Source organism: Mastigoproctus giganteus, chromosome 8 (genome assembly GCF_048544385.1).
Source record: "Mastigoproctus giganteus isolate SK-2022 chromosome 8, ASM4854438v1, whole genome shotgun sequence".
Taxonomy (NCBI): Eukaryota; Metazoa; Arthropoda; class Arachnida; order Uropygi; family Thelyphonidae; genus Mastigoproctus; species Mastigoproctus giganteus.
In genome coordinates, this window is record NC_143582.1 from 166,201,244 (window position 1) to 166,215,887 (window position 14,644).

General features: G+C 36.2%; 1 protein-coding gene across 1 annotated transcript in view; it reads right to left on the reverse strand.

Moving 5' to 3' along the window:
* The window catches only part of LOC150081985 (uncharacterized), a 56,979-nt gene that overhangs the window by 28,864 nt on the left and 13,471 nt on the right, over positions 1-14,644 (reverse strand). Inside the window, exon 2 of the mRNA XM_090379881.1 lies at positions 5,921-5,997. Within this exon, the coding sequence (XP_090236007.1) occupies positions 5,921-5,997 (77 nt within the window). The remainder of the gene's footprint in view (positions 1-5,920; positions 5,998-14,644) is intronic.

The following is a 14,644-nucleotide window of genomic DNA, read 5'->3' on the forward strand; positions in this document are numbered from 1 at the left end:
TCTCTTTTAAAAGTTTCGTGGTCTTTACTGCTTCTCGATTTTAACCATTTTCTATATGCCCTTTGCTTACTTCTAAAGGCAATTTTCATATCCGAATGAAACCACCGCTGGGTTCTCTCACTAATTTTGACTTCTTTAGACGCTCCGATCGTGGCGATATGTCTCAATTGCTCAACTAGGGTCTGGATTGCCTCTTCAACAGGTAGCGAAGATAAATTATCCCAATTAATGGTTGAGAGATGGTTGATAACGCAGTGAAATTTCATTCAATAATCCAAAATTCGAAGACTTTCTCCTTTTTGCAACAGTTTAATTTAATTCATTCTTACATGATCGTCAAACTACATATAGTCCCTTAGCTGCGAAAAGTTTCCTTTGTAATGTAAATTTTTAAATTAAAATCTTAATCTTAATTTGCCGTACTCTTGCTCTTTTAATCTTATTATTCATGATAAAAATAACGAGCTAATTCGTCCATAAATTTTTAACATGTCAAGTTGAAATGTTAAAAATACGTATGCATAATAAGATTATGCATAAAATAGATCTTAAGTATGCATACAATAGCGCAGAACGGAATGCATTTGAAAGATAAGAAGAGACAGGAAAAACAAAATGAGAGAGAGAGAGAGAGAGAGAGAGAGAGAGAGAGAGAGAGAGAGAGAGAGAGAGAGAGAGAGAGAGAGAGAGAGATGTAATTAACTGCTTAACGTAAATGATAATTAAAATACGGAAAAAAATTACACTACTTGGTCACTTTATTCGGACCATGAACTAACAGCGAGTTAGCACGAATCACTATTTTGTTGGCAGAGAGTCAACAGGGTGTCGAAAATGAGATCAGTAGTACAAGTATTGTTCCATACATATAAAAAAATGTCTTCATTTCCTGGAGTGAGGTGGGCAGAGAACCGTGCTGATTAACACGCCTTTCATCTTAATCCTACAATATGCTCAGTAGGTTTGAAATCCGAGGATTGGGCTGGCCAGAGCAGATTATTAAAGTCTTCCTTTTATTCTTCACCTCACTCTTTCACACATTTGGCTCTGGGGATGGTTGCACTGTCATCTTGGAAGTCCCCTACGGACAGGGGTACTTTCAAGGTGCAACATTGCCGGGTATACTTAATCTGTAATGATCAGATATGCTCTAGCGCTTACTGTGCCCTCCAGTGGGACCTTGGGGATCAAGAGTATGATGGGAAACGTGCTTCATGCTACTGTGCCTCCTCCACTAGCGTGTACTTTCGGTACACAACAGGATGGTTCCAGTGGCTCTTGCTTTTCTTCATATGTGCACTCTTCTATTGACGCTGAAAAGCGATTATCGGGAATCTCCTCACTTGCTTCCAGTCCTCCAGTGTCCATGCTTTGCTTCCCTGTTACTAATGCAGTCGTATTGTCCAGTTAGTGTGCGAGATCAGTGGGCTGGCTTCCACGAAAGTCCCCTATTCGAATACTGTTCTTTGTATGGTTTTTCTCTGGTGCGAGTACGGATACCTTTCGATGTTTCTGCATTGCCAGTGAATTAATTTGGGTATAGTCGGATAGCACTGCTTTATCGAGCTTTTTCTCATACGCCACAGTGTGTGACCTCTTCAATTTGCGTATTTTGCATAGATTGTTGCATATTACCCCACGGTTCTAATAAAGTGGCCAGGCATTATAGAATTTATTGATAGTCTTTACTAAGCTTTTTCAAAGTTGTACTACGAAAAGCCAACGAAATCACACCAATAACACTGAACACATATATGGCCATTTCTACAGAGTCTTGTATATTCACAGTGAAACGAGGAGGATTCGAACTAACGTTCCAGGTTCCGCCCTGCACAAATACATACACACACACATTACTGTTCTGAAAATTTATCTGTCCTACAGTGTGGAAATTTTACTGCAGTGTACCTTACACTTCGAACACGACAAGGCTCAATGCCAGAAAGCAAGGAATGTGAACTGGTAGTTTGAAGAGAATAACATCTGAACATTGCAGTTACCAGCACATAGTACTGTCCTCAACACAGTTAAACATGTTTGGGATGAACTAGAATTAAAGCAATGCAAAGACAGACCCTTCGATAGCGTAGCTCACAAATGGTCTGAAAGAGGAATGTAGTACAGTACCACCAGGTTTCTACTAAAAATTATTACACACACAATAATTACGCATTAATAATTTTAAAAAATTGCAGTTACCAGCACACGGTACTATGTGCTGGTAACTGCAGTGTTCCGATATTATTCTCTTCAAACTATGAGTTCACATTCCTTGCTGTCTGGCATAGAGCCTTGTCGTGTTGGAAGTCTAAGTGTACGCTGCATTAAAATTTCCACAATGTAGAACACGTCACGCTATTAATTTCTTTGAATAGATGAATGTGTTTGAATTTCTTTGAATGTGTTGTTTATAACTCTAAGTATTCCCTGACTTTTTGGTGGGGTAGTGTATATTCCAGTTGTGCTCGCATATCCGTTAAGCAGAGTTTTATGTTATCAACGGGAAATATACGAGTGCAAAGTCGTGTATTTCGTGTTGATAACATAAAACTCTGCTTAATAACGATTTGGAGAGGATGTATGTATGTTTGCTTACATTATGTTGGCGTTTAATTTTCAGAATTAATAAATAAATTAAATTATGTATTTTGTGATCGTCCATGACAGAAAATGTTCCTATTTGGAGACCATATATTTCAACTCTATTGTTAAGAAATAGCTTTACCAAATGCACAGACTTTTTCCCTCCTTTATATATATATATATATATATATATATATATTATGTGAGGTAAAAGTTAAGGAAAAGTAATAAAAATAAATAAATATGGCTATGTAGCTATCATTAGAGGCAGCAAATGCACATCCTCCACATGATGCGTAATTATATCTGATAATTAAAATAAATATGATATTTAAAATAAAAACATCAGCCAGTAGTACGGCAATAATGCAGAGCGAAACGAAACGCAAAATAATATAAAATAAACAAACAGGGAAGGGAAAGTAGAGATAATAGGACAAAAAGGTAGTCGATAATCCCCTGTAAAATTTAGTCAATTAAGTCATTAAACCCAATTAATAACAAATGTAACAATTATTTTGCGTTTCGTTTCGCTCTGCATAATTGCCGTACTACTGGCTGATGTTTTTATTTTAAATATCATATTTATTTCAATTATCAGATATATATATATGAGTTAAGTTAATAATGGTAAGAGTTTTTTTAAAGGTAAAATATGATATACTAGCTTATCAGGTAAACCATAAACCATGGCGGGTACCCAACGTGACCTGGAAAAAATCAATCTATGCCATGACATAAGCAATAAATTATAAACATATATAAAAATACCATTAAAATGTTAGTTATGGCAATAAGATACATTGAAAGGGACTTTTTCGAGGGCTAACCCTTACAATGTATCAACCATAATTAACGAGCTATCCGTTTCTGTAGTCATCGTCCAGCATAACTATGTCCAAATATACGTAAAATAGTATTAAGTTAGAGCCAAAAGTATAAAATTTGTAGTAGTTAGAGCCAAAAGTATAAAATTTTGTAGTAAGTTAGAGCCAAATGGTAGTAATAAAATTTGTTAATTAATCCCAAATTTAGCAGTAAACTGGCAAGATGACTGTTAGCCCGACGGATAGCCAAAATTTTAAATTAAATTAAAATTATAGAAAGCGCTATAATTATTGTTAGGCATATGTGCGTAGTTGATAGTAAATGCTGTCACGGTAGTCTAATCAAAAATAACAGCAGAGGGCGCTGTATGTAATTATACTTATTTTATCACTTAACTTAACTATTACATTTCCTGGGGGGGGCTGCGATCGGTAGTTATATATGCTACACGTGCCAATACACGTGGTTTTCTAGTACCTTGGCCATACGGTGGTAAGCATTCTAATTTTAATCTTAAAGCATTCTAACCAGGATACCTTACTATAAGGTTACATCCTATGTTAATTATTTTGCTTTTTCTTTGCTGTTTAACTTTCACTTTCTTATCCCTATCTTTTCATACCACATGAACTATTAGAGTATTTGAGGGGGATTGAGTTACTATATCTATTCTTATACCTTTTTCCTTTCGCCTTTGTTAGCTATAGCTCACACTGTTTTTTTTTTTTTTTGATTAGACTACCGTGACAGCATTTACTATCAACTACGCACATATGCCTAACAATAATTATAGCGCTTTCTATAATTTTAATTTAATTTAAAATTTTGGCTATCCGTCGGGCTAACAGTCATCTTGCCAGTTTACTGCTAAATTTGGGATTAATTAACAAATTTTATTACTACCATTTGGCTCTAACTTACTACAAAATTTTATACTTTTGGCTCTAACTACTACAAATTTTATACTTTTGGCTCTAACTTAATACTATTTTACGTATATTTGGACATAGTTATGCTGGACGATGACTACAGAAACGGATAGCTCGTTAATTATGGTTGATACATTGTAAGGGTTAGCCCTCGAAAAAGTCCCTTTCAATGTATCTTATTGCCATAACTAACATTTTAATGGTATTTTTATATATGTTTATAATTTATTGCTTATGTCATGGCATAGATTGATTTTTTCCAGGTCACGTTGGGTACCCGCCATGGTTTATGGTTTACCTGATAAGCTAGTATATCATATTTTACCTTTAAAAAAACTCTTACCATTATTAACTTAACTCATATTCATACAGACCGATGTAATGTTTAATCGTCCTAGATGGCATTAATTGGTTATGTGACTACTTAGTATTTATTATAATATTTATATTTATTATAACATTTAATATTTGCTTTGTCATACTTGGAAATATATATATATATATATATATACAGGGTGTCTCAAAAATACACGGCATAACTTCAGGAATGAGTTCCTCATATGTAGACAATAAAAATATTTTATATCAACACAGTTCCGGAAATGCTTGGTTCCCGAGTTATTAACCGGAATGTCTTATCTCCCGCAGGTGATTCCTTCATCACAAGGTACTGACAGAATCTGGTGGTTTTCCATTCCGACCATGTACTCAAATCAGGAGCAAGCGGATATGCACTTTATGTACGGTTTGGCGGACGGCAATGTTCTGGAGGCTCGTCGTTTGTACCACGAAAAGTTCCCAGAACGAAGATATTCAGACAGGAAAACAAACATGTGAGAGCTGATTCCAGGTATGTGCTGATTCCAGGAGTGGCATGCACAACGTCCAAAATCTCCTCCTCTACTTCAGGAGTCGTAGATTAAATATCTTTATTGCAGGCAGTGATTGGTTACATGATTGCCTGATGCAATAATGCCCACTACAGCGACATTGCTAGGGGTTTAACATGAAATAAATGAGATCTTGGTCGTCCTCTGTCGGCAGCACGAGGTGTAAAGGTCCCATGTTCACAAAGGCGGCGATGAATACCTTCAAACGTTTTCCTGTGTATATATATATATATATATATATATACATGAACCAAGCATTTCCCGAACTATGTTGATATAAAATATTTTTATTGTCTACATATGAGGAACTCATTCCTGAAGTTATGCCGTGTATTTTTGAGACACCCTATATATATATATTATGCCCCTTCCATGTTGGGAAGGCGGCAATAATGAAATTCCAGTGTGTTTCTACTGTTCTTTGCATTTCCTGATTGTTTTAACATTCAGATCGGGGCATAGAAAACAACCTAAAACTCTAGGAGCATTCTAGGAGCATTCGGCTTTAATTAGGAAGAACATACACGGGGGTGTATGTTCTTCCTAATTAAAGGGACATTAGACTTGAAATTGCGCAAAATGAGGAACTTTTTTATAGCCGGATGTACACAAACTGCTTTTGCGCATTATTTTGCCACTATTAAACTGGTACAGAGAGACTAGATTTTAAATTTATGTAATTGAACTTACCTGAGAAAAAGAAAAATAGAACCACTTGGAGAGGCAATAGTTGGCGCTTTCCTGAGAGCAGAACCATCTTGTTATAACTATATATATAAAAATAATAATGCAGTGAATTATTTCAGCTAAAGGAATGCAAAATGCATTAATTATATAAACAAATCAGTTATATTTAATCAAACTACTAAAATTGCTCCCTGTTGATAAAGTGATGATCAGTTAAGAATGAAAGCTGTAAAAATAATGTGTCGCTTGCAAAATATAACAGCGCTAATACCATTGAGCGACCAGAATCGGATAAAAATTTAAATCATCGTGCAGGACGATTAGTTGTGTATGCATCGGAGGACATAAAGAATAAGCAAACTGTCATATACGCATGATATTCATAATGTGAATATTATAAGTACTGAACAGATATGATCAGCCAAGGAAAACAGTAATTCATCAAGTCATCACCAGGAGGCTATAAATCGTCTTTAAGCATCGCAAATTTTTCACTGCCAGCTATAACTTGTTACTATAATTCCCTTATTAAAATTGAACTAATGCCAAAACAGTGTATTGGCTATCAAAGTGGCTAATGATTTAAGAGAGCGAGCGAGCATCACTAGGACAGTTTTATATGAACAAGATTTTGTATGAACTGTTTTACATGAGCATTGTGTAATGTATGCGTTGAGTTATGAATCCGATCGCTAAGGATATGACTATTAACTACAGTCTACAACTTCAAGAAAGATTTTGCACGCAAGTTTCTTTCTCAGTGTAGCAATGAACCTGGAGTAAAACGTTATTTTGTAATGCTATCTGTTTATTTGTTATTTAGGAGCATTAGCAACTAAGGCCATATTGCTCCGGGGATATGCGGTGATCATTCCCTGACCTTTCCGCATCCTCCGTATTTGGTGGTGACGGGCTCGAACCTCGGTCTAATCAAGAAGCGTGTGCTACGCACTGCTGCTCCTGCCCATCTGGCTACGGAGGCACCCTTTTGTAATGCAGCGTGCTCTCAATGTTATTAAAGCATCTATGACGTTTATATGACATTATTCGCAAACTTGCTAATACCCATGCTAATGGAGCTCTTCGGCATTTCCTACTTCAAGTGATAAAACACTATGCATAATAAGTATGTACCAAAGAAGTAACGAATTGAATCGTGATGATCATGCAACACGACTAAATTTTGCATTGCAATGACTTCTTAATAACTTGTTTTTAACGGGACATTGTCCCATCAGGAAAAAAATTGAAGCAGTTTGGCCAAGAAAAAAAAAAAAAAAATAGACTTGTATATGTGGAGAAATATAATTCCGTCCATCTTCTTATGAATTGCACAACGTAACAGGATACAGGGACCGATTTTAATGTTATATTGTTAAATCAGATTAGGTTTATGAGTTCTTTTGCAGGATATATATATTTGCAGGATAATTGAAAGAAAGTGTCAAATAGATTAAAACAAGGTTTCTCATACTCTCTAAAATGATATATGAATTTTTTTATGCGGTCCCCTCATGAATAAAACTATTGATTTCATTTGGGTAACAGTTGTGCAAGAAACAAATATACCAATAATTAAAATTTTATTTATATGTTAAATAAAACACTGATAAACCCTTACAGCTTTATAAAATAAAACTGTTTCATTTCAAATAAACAACAATCAAATTTGAAACCTGTGGCAGAATTAAAAATTTGCAATATCCTGCACTATATTATCAAACTGTGGGTCCAGAGGTTCTAAAACTGTGGGTTGGGACCAGCAGTTCTTAGCCCCTAAATTAAAAGGCATTAGTGACTGCTTACAAGCTGTGGGATAGATCATCCATAGAGACGTATAGCTTTATACAACACTTATCGATTAAGGCCAGTGAGTTTTCATTTGTGTATTGTTTGTCGTTTATTTTGGGTTATATTTGATAAGTTTGTCATTCTGAAAAAATAGATTTTTAAAGTTGTTTTCTAAAACTTAAAATAAGAATAATTGTCAACGTTTAAGAATTCTAGTGCTATAGAAACACAGAAATGGGTCATGCCTTCTTTATTTGTAGCGTTTTGTGCATTTGTCGAGTAAAGGAAACTGATAAGCAAAAATAGTCCACTGCTAGTACAGCAATAACGTCAACCGCAGTAAAGAACGAATTTACAACTCGTACTATGTGGCTAATCTGTATCACTTTTCCTCACATGAACTGCGGCGGTTTCACTTCCACTATACAATCATTTGATTTTCACAAGAACCTGTAAAAATTGTATTTACATTGAATGGGATCCTCTATATTACACTACCCGGTCTCATCGATTTTCTACACAGGTGAGAAGAAGCAGGTTTCTAAGAAAGTAAAGCGATAGAAAGTGCTTATCACCCCTTTGGGATTAATATATCACGAGAACATCAATATTGCTTCTGGAGATTGTCGGTGCCTAGAACCTAGACATAGCCCGTGGGGTTACATTCATTACAGTAAAAGCGATTTCTTGATAAAGACTGATAAAAGCAGAATAACTTAGAGTTACAAGTACTTTAGGTGTTTTTATAAATGACTAAGCCCTTATTTACTCCCTCGTCATTTCCCAAATTCCTTGTTCAAGTAAATATTAAATTGCATCTTATTACACAGACCCGAGAAAACTTTCTGGCGAAGCACTTATCTTGATATACGCATGTTTGTATATACAATGATACAGAATCCTTCCATAAAATTTCAGGTGCGTGCTGGCGGTGGTAGTAACGACAAAGTGCTATGAAAAACGCCTTCATGAGGTAAAACTTCTGAAAACTCTGATAATCCATCAATTAAAATAAATAGTTTCTTCTTTGTGGGAGATCAGGTACGTGAACTTTGCTCTCACATATTAGAATTTTAGAATCTAATATTTGAGAGCAATTAGAATTTTACTGTGGGGTTCAAAGACAGGACTACAGAGAACAGGAGATATACGGGACTGAGGCACGGACTCAAGACTTTGGGTGGAATCTCATGTTCATCGATGTAAGTCTTGCCCAAATTAAACATTTCGAGCACTTATGAATTTTTATTGTAAATCATTTGGAAAACATATGCAAACGGCACATTTTAAATATCATATACAGTATTAAAAATAAGGAATAGTTGCACTATCTACCTGCTCAGCTACCTACCTACTAGCAAGGAGATGCCGAATTAAATAATGTTTAAATCCCCACACGTCGTGCATCAACAATGAGCAGCATCCTAGTAGTTGAATGTTTAATCTCATGCACAACTCTGTATTCGTTAAAAATTTTGTATCTAACGTCTTTATCCTGTTAGAATTGCCGATGAAGACTCCATTTAACCCCGAAATCAAAAAGTACATATTTAATAAATGTTTAAACAAGGCCAATTTATAAACAAGGCAGGTTTAAACAAATGTATACAGTATTAAAAATTAAGTTTGAACAATTTTTTTTTGAAAGTGAGAAAATAGTGCATTTACTTTTTACATTACATCAAAGGTGATTACTAGAGACACTGAAGTCTGTCCTTCATCGCCCAGCCGCCGCCATTGTATTTGGAAAGTGTATTTTTATCGTCATATCCGTATCCCAAAGAGAGAGATGGCTGCCTTCGCCTAGTTTTCCTGTGCAGCCGTGTTTGACGTTTATCAAAAGTGAAGCAATCGTGGAAGAACCATCAACCTGAGACGCCTTGCCGGCCAGCCACGCATTGTTGACCAAAGGGGCGAGTGGTGGATCTATCCAGCTGTCCAGTGGTAAAAACATGCGACTGTGGAGCAGCTGACCATACAGTACGCGAAAGGTAGATCCATTTTAAAGTGAAGTGGGCCTTGTGTCGGACATTAGCACGATTGGATATTTGCAGTGGACGACCCACCCAAGTAACTCTGCTGACTGCCAGTCACAAGCAAATAGACCTGCAGTAGCCATTGAAATGGCGCTATTGAACAGTGCACGCCTAGACACGGGTTGCTGATCCTGTGAATCGCGTTTACAACCACACCGTACGGACGGATAGTTGCTGACGTGGCGGTCTAAACATAAGCCTCTCAAGCTCTGCTGCATAAAGGAAGTTGAAGAGGTCGGCAGGGTCAGAGTGACAGTCTGTGATATACTGGAACGAACAACCTGCTACCTATCGATCAGCGCCTTGCTGGTCCATCATTTCTGACCATGCGAATCGGTTTATGTTGATAGCTTCCAGGACATCTTTCAACAAGATAAGGAACTGTGTCACATGTCTGCATCGGTGTCGATCTGGTTCTAGGAGCATTCCGTCTGTGTTTCACATCCGTCTATGGCCTCCAGACTCATTCGATCAAGCCCAACTGAATATAGGTCTGGTAACAATGTTGTACATATGTTCTGTTCTGCCATTGGATCCAGTACCAATGAATACTCAACAAGTCTGGGACGATATAGTGTTGTTGGCATGGGTTACCATATCTGTGAATATCCAGCAGCACATCACGGAATCCATGACGCCACTTATCCGGACTGTGATTGGTACGAAAAGGTGGCTCAACTGAGCACTAGATAGGTGTTCTTAATGCAAAACTATCTCAGAGTACACTTCATAATCAATGGAAATTGATAAACAAAAAGAAAATACAAAAAAAAAGTAATAATAATAAATAAAAAAAATAATAATAAATAAATAAATAACAACTTTATAAAAAGGAACTGGAATTCTGAAGTTAAAGCAAAAGTTTCCAAGAATAAATGATGGCAAAATAATTGAAGGAATTTTTATTAGTCCAGGAATTTAGAATTTGATAAATATTGTGATTTCAATGAAGTTTTTCTGAATGGAACTGAATTTACTTCGAAAAAGATTTCAAAGTTGTTACGGAAGTTTCTTTTTAAAAATGAATACTCCGAAATACAGAGACAACGATTTTAGGAAATACTTCAAATTTATAAAATTATCTGTTTGAAGATTAATTTCTCCATTCTGACTTAAGCTTTTCCCACCCAATATTAGTGATGTCAGCGAAATATCGTATTAAAAAGATTCCAGGTTGTTGTTATGCAGTGCATCACCTGAGTGAATAGAATTCAATATACTGCTAATTAGTACTTGACTCTGAAGCGTGATGAATACTTCTCATGCAGATAGTAGAGTGCCCTTGAGAAGGAACTCTGTCGGACTCTAGCACTCAGTGTCTGCTGCGCTCTGAAGAAGTCTAATTAAAAGTTGCTGGTGAACCGTTCTTGTTCCAATTCCTCCAAGGTTGGGTGGTGTTCGGGGAGTTGGCTTGTAATCTGTCCCATCCCCATAAAAATATTACGCCCTCCCACCGAGAAACAATTATTCTGTCCATGTGTAATATGTCCATAAATTGCGCGTTTTCTGTACTTGATTTGCCCAGAAATTACTGCCCCCAGAAATTTTATGGGGACAGTAAGGATCCTTTAATGTCCATGTCTGAGACCGACTAACAAAGCTGCGAAGTTGGGGGGGGGGGGGCATTAAGGTTTCTCGCGTCATTGACGGGATACGAACTTAGCCTTTTTACCTCGTGTGGGTAGGACGATCATTACAATCACTGTGCTACTCACATGGACTCCCCATCCCCTTAAGAGGAAATATCGTGGTGTCAGGTTGAAATTTTTGCAGACGCAGATTACTCATAGAAATGAAAGTTAAAAAGCCCAACCAGTCGGAATATTTCTATCTGGAAGTTCAGAGTTTTTCAGTAACAGATTTTGTAAATTTGAAGAAATAAAAATAAAAAATAAAAAGGGCTATGTGTAATATGAAATAATGAAGTACAGAAAAATGATTAGTAGTTTCAGAAACGAAAAACTGAAAAGTCCGTGTAATAAAATGCCGATGAAAGCCGTGCACTGTATATAAAAGAAAACAGAAATAGCTAGGCAGACATAAAATGGGAAATTCGACCGCTGATGATGCTCAATCTCCTTAAGAAAAGTAACAAGGCTCAACTGCGGGCAAAGAAAGAAAATTGTGATTCGATAACCTCTTAGCCCAGCAGGAGGCTGCGCTGAGCGGGTCTAGTCCCTATACTTCGACAACCAGCAAACACATCCTTAATCAGCGAAGCGCCCATAGCCGTGAAAGATGCATTTTTCTTTCTTTTTTGGAAAGTGATGAGATAACGGTGGAAAAAGTACGAACCAGGAAAGTTGCTTAAACCAGGCAAAAATGCGAAAGAAGCATTTTTTGCTTCTTTCGACGAATACGAGACCGAAATAGACTAAAAAGAAGATCGTTATATTGAGCCTGGTGAAATTAGAAAAATATAGCAAAATCATCATCATTCTACTCTTCCGTTTAGCACGGGTTGAGTCCCTGTTTGAATATCGACCTCTATTGTTGTCGGTCTCTTGAATCTCTCATCATTTGTCCGTAGCTCTGAAAGCCTGTGTTCTCCTTTAGACATTGAAGCCATTCTCGTTTAGATCTTCCTGGTGGTCTCTTATCTCCAATTCTTCCCGTCAATATACATTAGTCAGGCTTTGTTGTTTCATCCGATTCACATGTCCAAACCGCTGAAGTTGTTTTTTGTAGATTAGTTCTATTATGCTGCATTTTAAATTTAAATCTTTTCTTATTTTTTCATTAGTTTTGTGTTCTCTCCAATTTGTTTTATTAATTTTCTTGAGGCATTTCATTTCAAATGCCATTATTTTTTGCCTTTCTTTCTTATTTATTCTCATGTCTGTGATCCGTAAGTTGCTGTGAGTATGGTGACCGTATGATGAATAGCAAAATGTAAACTGTAAAACGTTATGTCGTGTATACGAGTTGACGGAAATTAGATTAAAACAATGACAGTTTGGGGAAATAAAAATAAAAGTCTGCCTATGAGCGAAATAGAAAAGTAGAAAAGAGTGACTAGAAGAAAATTCCAGAAGAGAAAGTGCCTGTTGAAAACTATAATACAGTACTAAAGTTAGAGAAAGGATAAATAAAGCCCCCTTTGTTTTTTAGATTCTGTACTGTTGTGACTACTTTGTTTCAGACTTTTAGCGAATAAATGGATATTATAAATTGGTTAAAATAATAATGGAATCAGGAAAGAGAAACCAGTTAATTAATGCAAAATTTGTGATACTCGTATATAACAGATTATGAAACGCGGCAGGCAGCAAAGTGCTTAAAAATAGGCGAAAGTGCGGTAAGCAACGAAGAGTGAAATGCTCAGGACTCATTCTCATTATCAGAATCGAATAGAAAAAATCGAACATCTTTTTAAGTTTTCGTGGAGCCTGCTGTTGGCCCTGTCAGACTTCGTTCGTAAAGCTATCTGCAAGGGCACATTTTATAGTCACCTTAAAAAGTGAAAAGTGCAAACACCCTGTAAAACTAATGTCAGGGGTGGGAGATTCCACTTGTTAATGCGATCATCGACAACTTTAATATTTCAAAACTCTATGCATGCTCGTTATATACGCGCCATCTAAAAATGAATATTTTCATGGTAGTCATGTTCGAATTTATAAGGAACATGAATTAAAAGAATTTTTAAAACCATTAACATTTCCTATTGTTATTACTAACAGTGCATGGAGCTCGTAATTTTTTATTCGGCAAACAGAAATATATATTTTGCGTTGTTACCTCTGCAATTTGAAATCAGAGTCATAGTATCATCTTAAACTTTCACTTAAAATTTTAATACGTAAGTTATGTCCATAGAAAGCACATGATCCGCTAATTTTTTTTTTTTCATCTTGTATGGTCACTGTGACCGCTGTAAACTTGTATTTGCTCACATTACGAATGGGATTGATCCCCTCATAAACTCACTGGTTTCCTAAGTAGTATTAACGAAACTATATAGAAACTAGTAGGAACTCTTGTGTTTGATAGTATCTGAACTTTCTATTTGTTAAACACTGTAATATTATAAATCATGTTTGCTGGAAACTAAACAGAATGTGTTGATTATGCTAATAATTAGGGCTCATAATAATTAGCATAATTGTTGTAGCGCTTTTCGTGGACTAAGTATACCTAGTAACGTCTATCGAATCGTCCAGTTGTCTAAATTGTATCCAAACTTTTCGTGTGCTTAGTCGGAAGATTCATGCATATTTTATTTAGACACGCATTGCAACTGGATTCGAACCCGGTCTTCTCGAAATAAGTGAAGGATATCGAAACCACTGTATAAAATGATCGATCTTATATCTGCTAAAATGACACTCATCACTAAGCGACGCCATTTTGAAGAGCAATCGTTCTTGCGCTATCTGCAAAATTTTTTCCACTCCGAAAGCTCCATCTTTTCCCCGAGGAAATTTATTATTGTTTTTTTTTTTTTATTGAAAAATGTGGAAAGTCATTTTACTTTGGCGACTCCCATAGCTTTACTGTATTGTTGGCGATTGGCTAGCCTATACAGGGCTCATGTATCCTAATTTTTCTTCTTATCCGGACCATAGGGACTCTTGTATTTGACAGTGCCTGAACTTTCCGTTTGTTAAACACTGAATAAAAACTGAGGAAAATAAATAAATAAATAACCGGAATTGAGCTCCAATCTTACTTGACTGCGGAGCATCTTTAGCCTCTCTAGATAAAAATAAAGAAGAAACTAAAAAATGTGCTTTCCATTTCGATTTCTTATCGTACTTACGTACAGCAATAAACTTTAACGATCAACTCCCATTTCGATCAAAGAAACACGGTGACTTCGGTCGTATTTAAATGAAATTCGCAATTTTTTTATTACTTTTCGGAATTTGTTTTGGCGCATTTCAGCCGCTAGAATCTC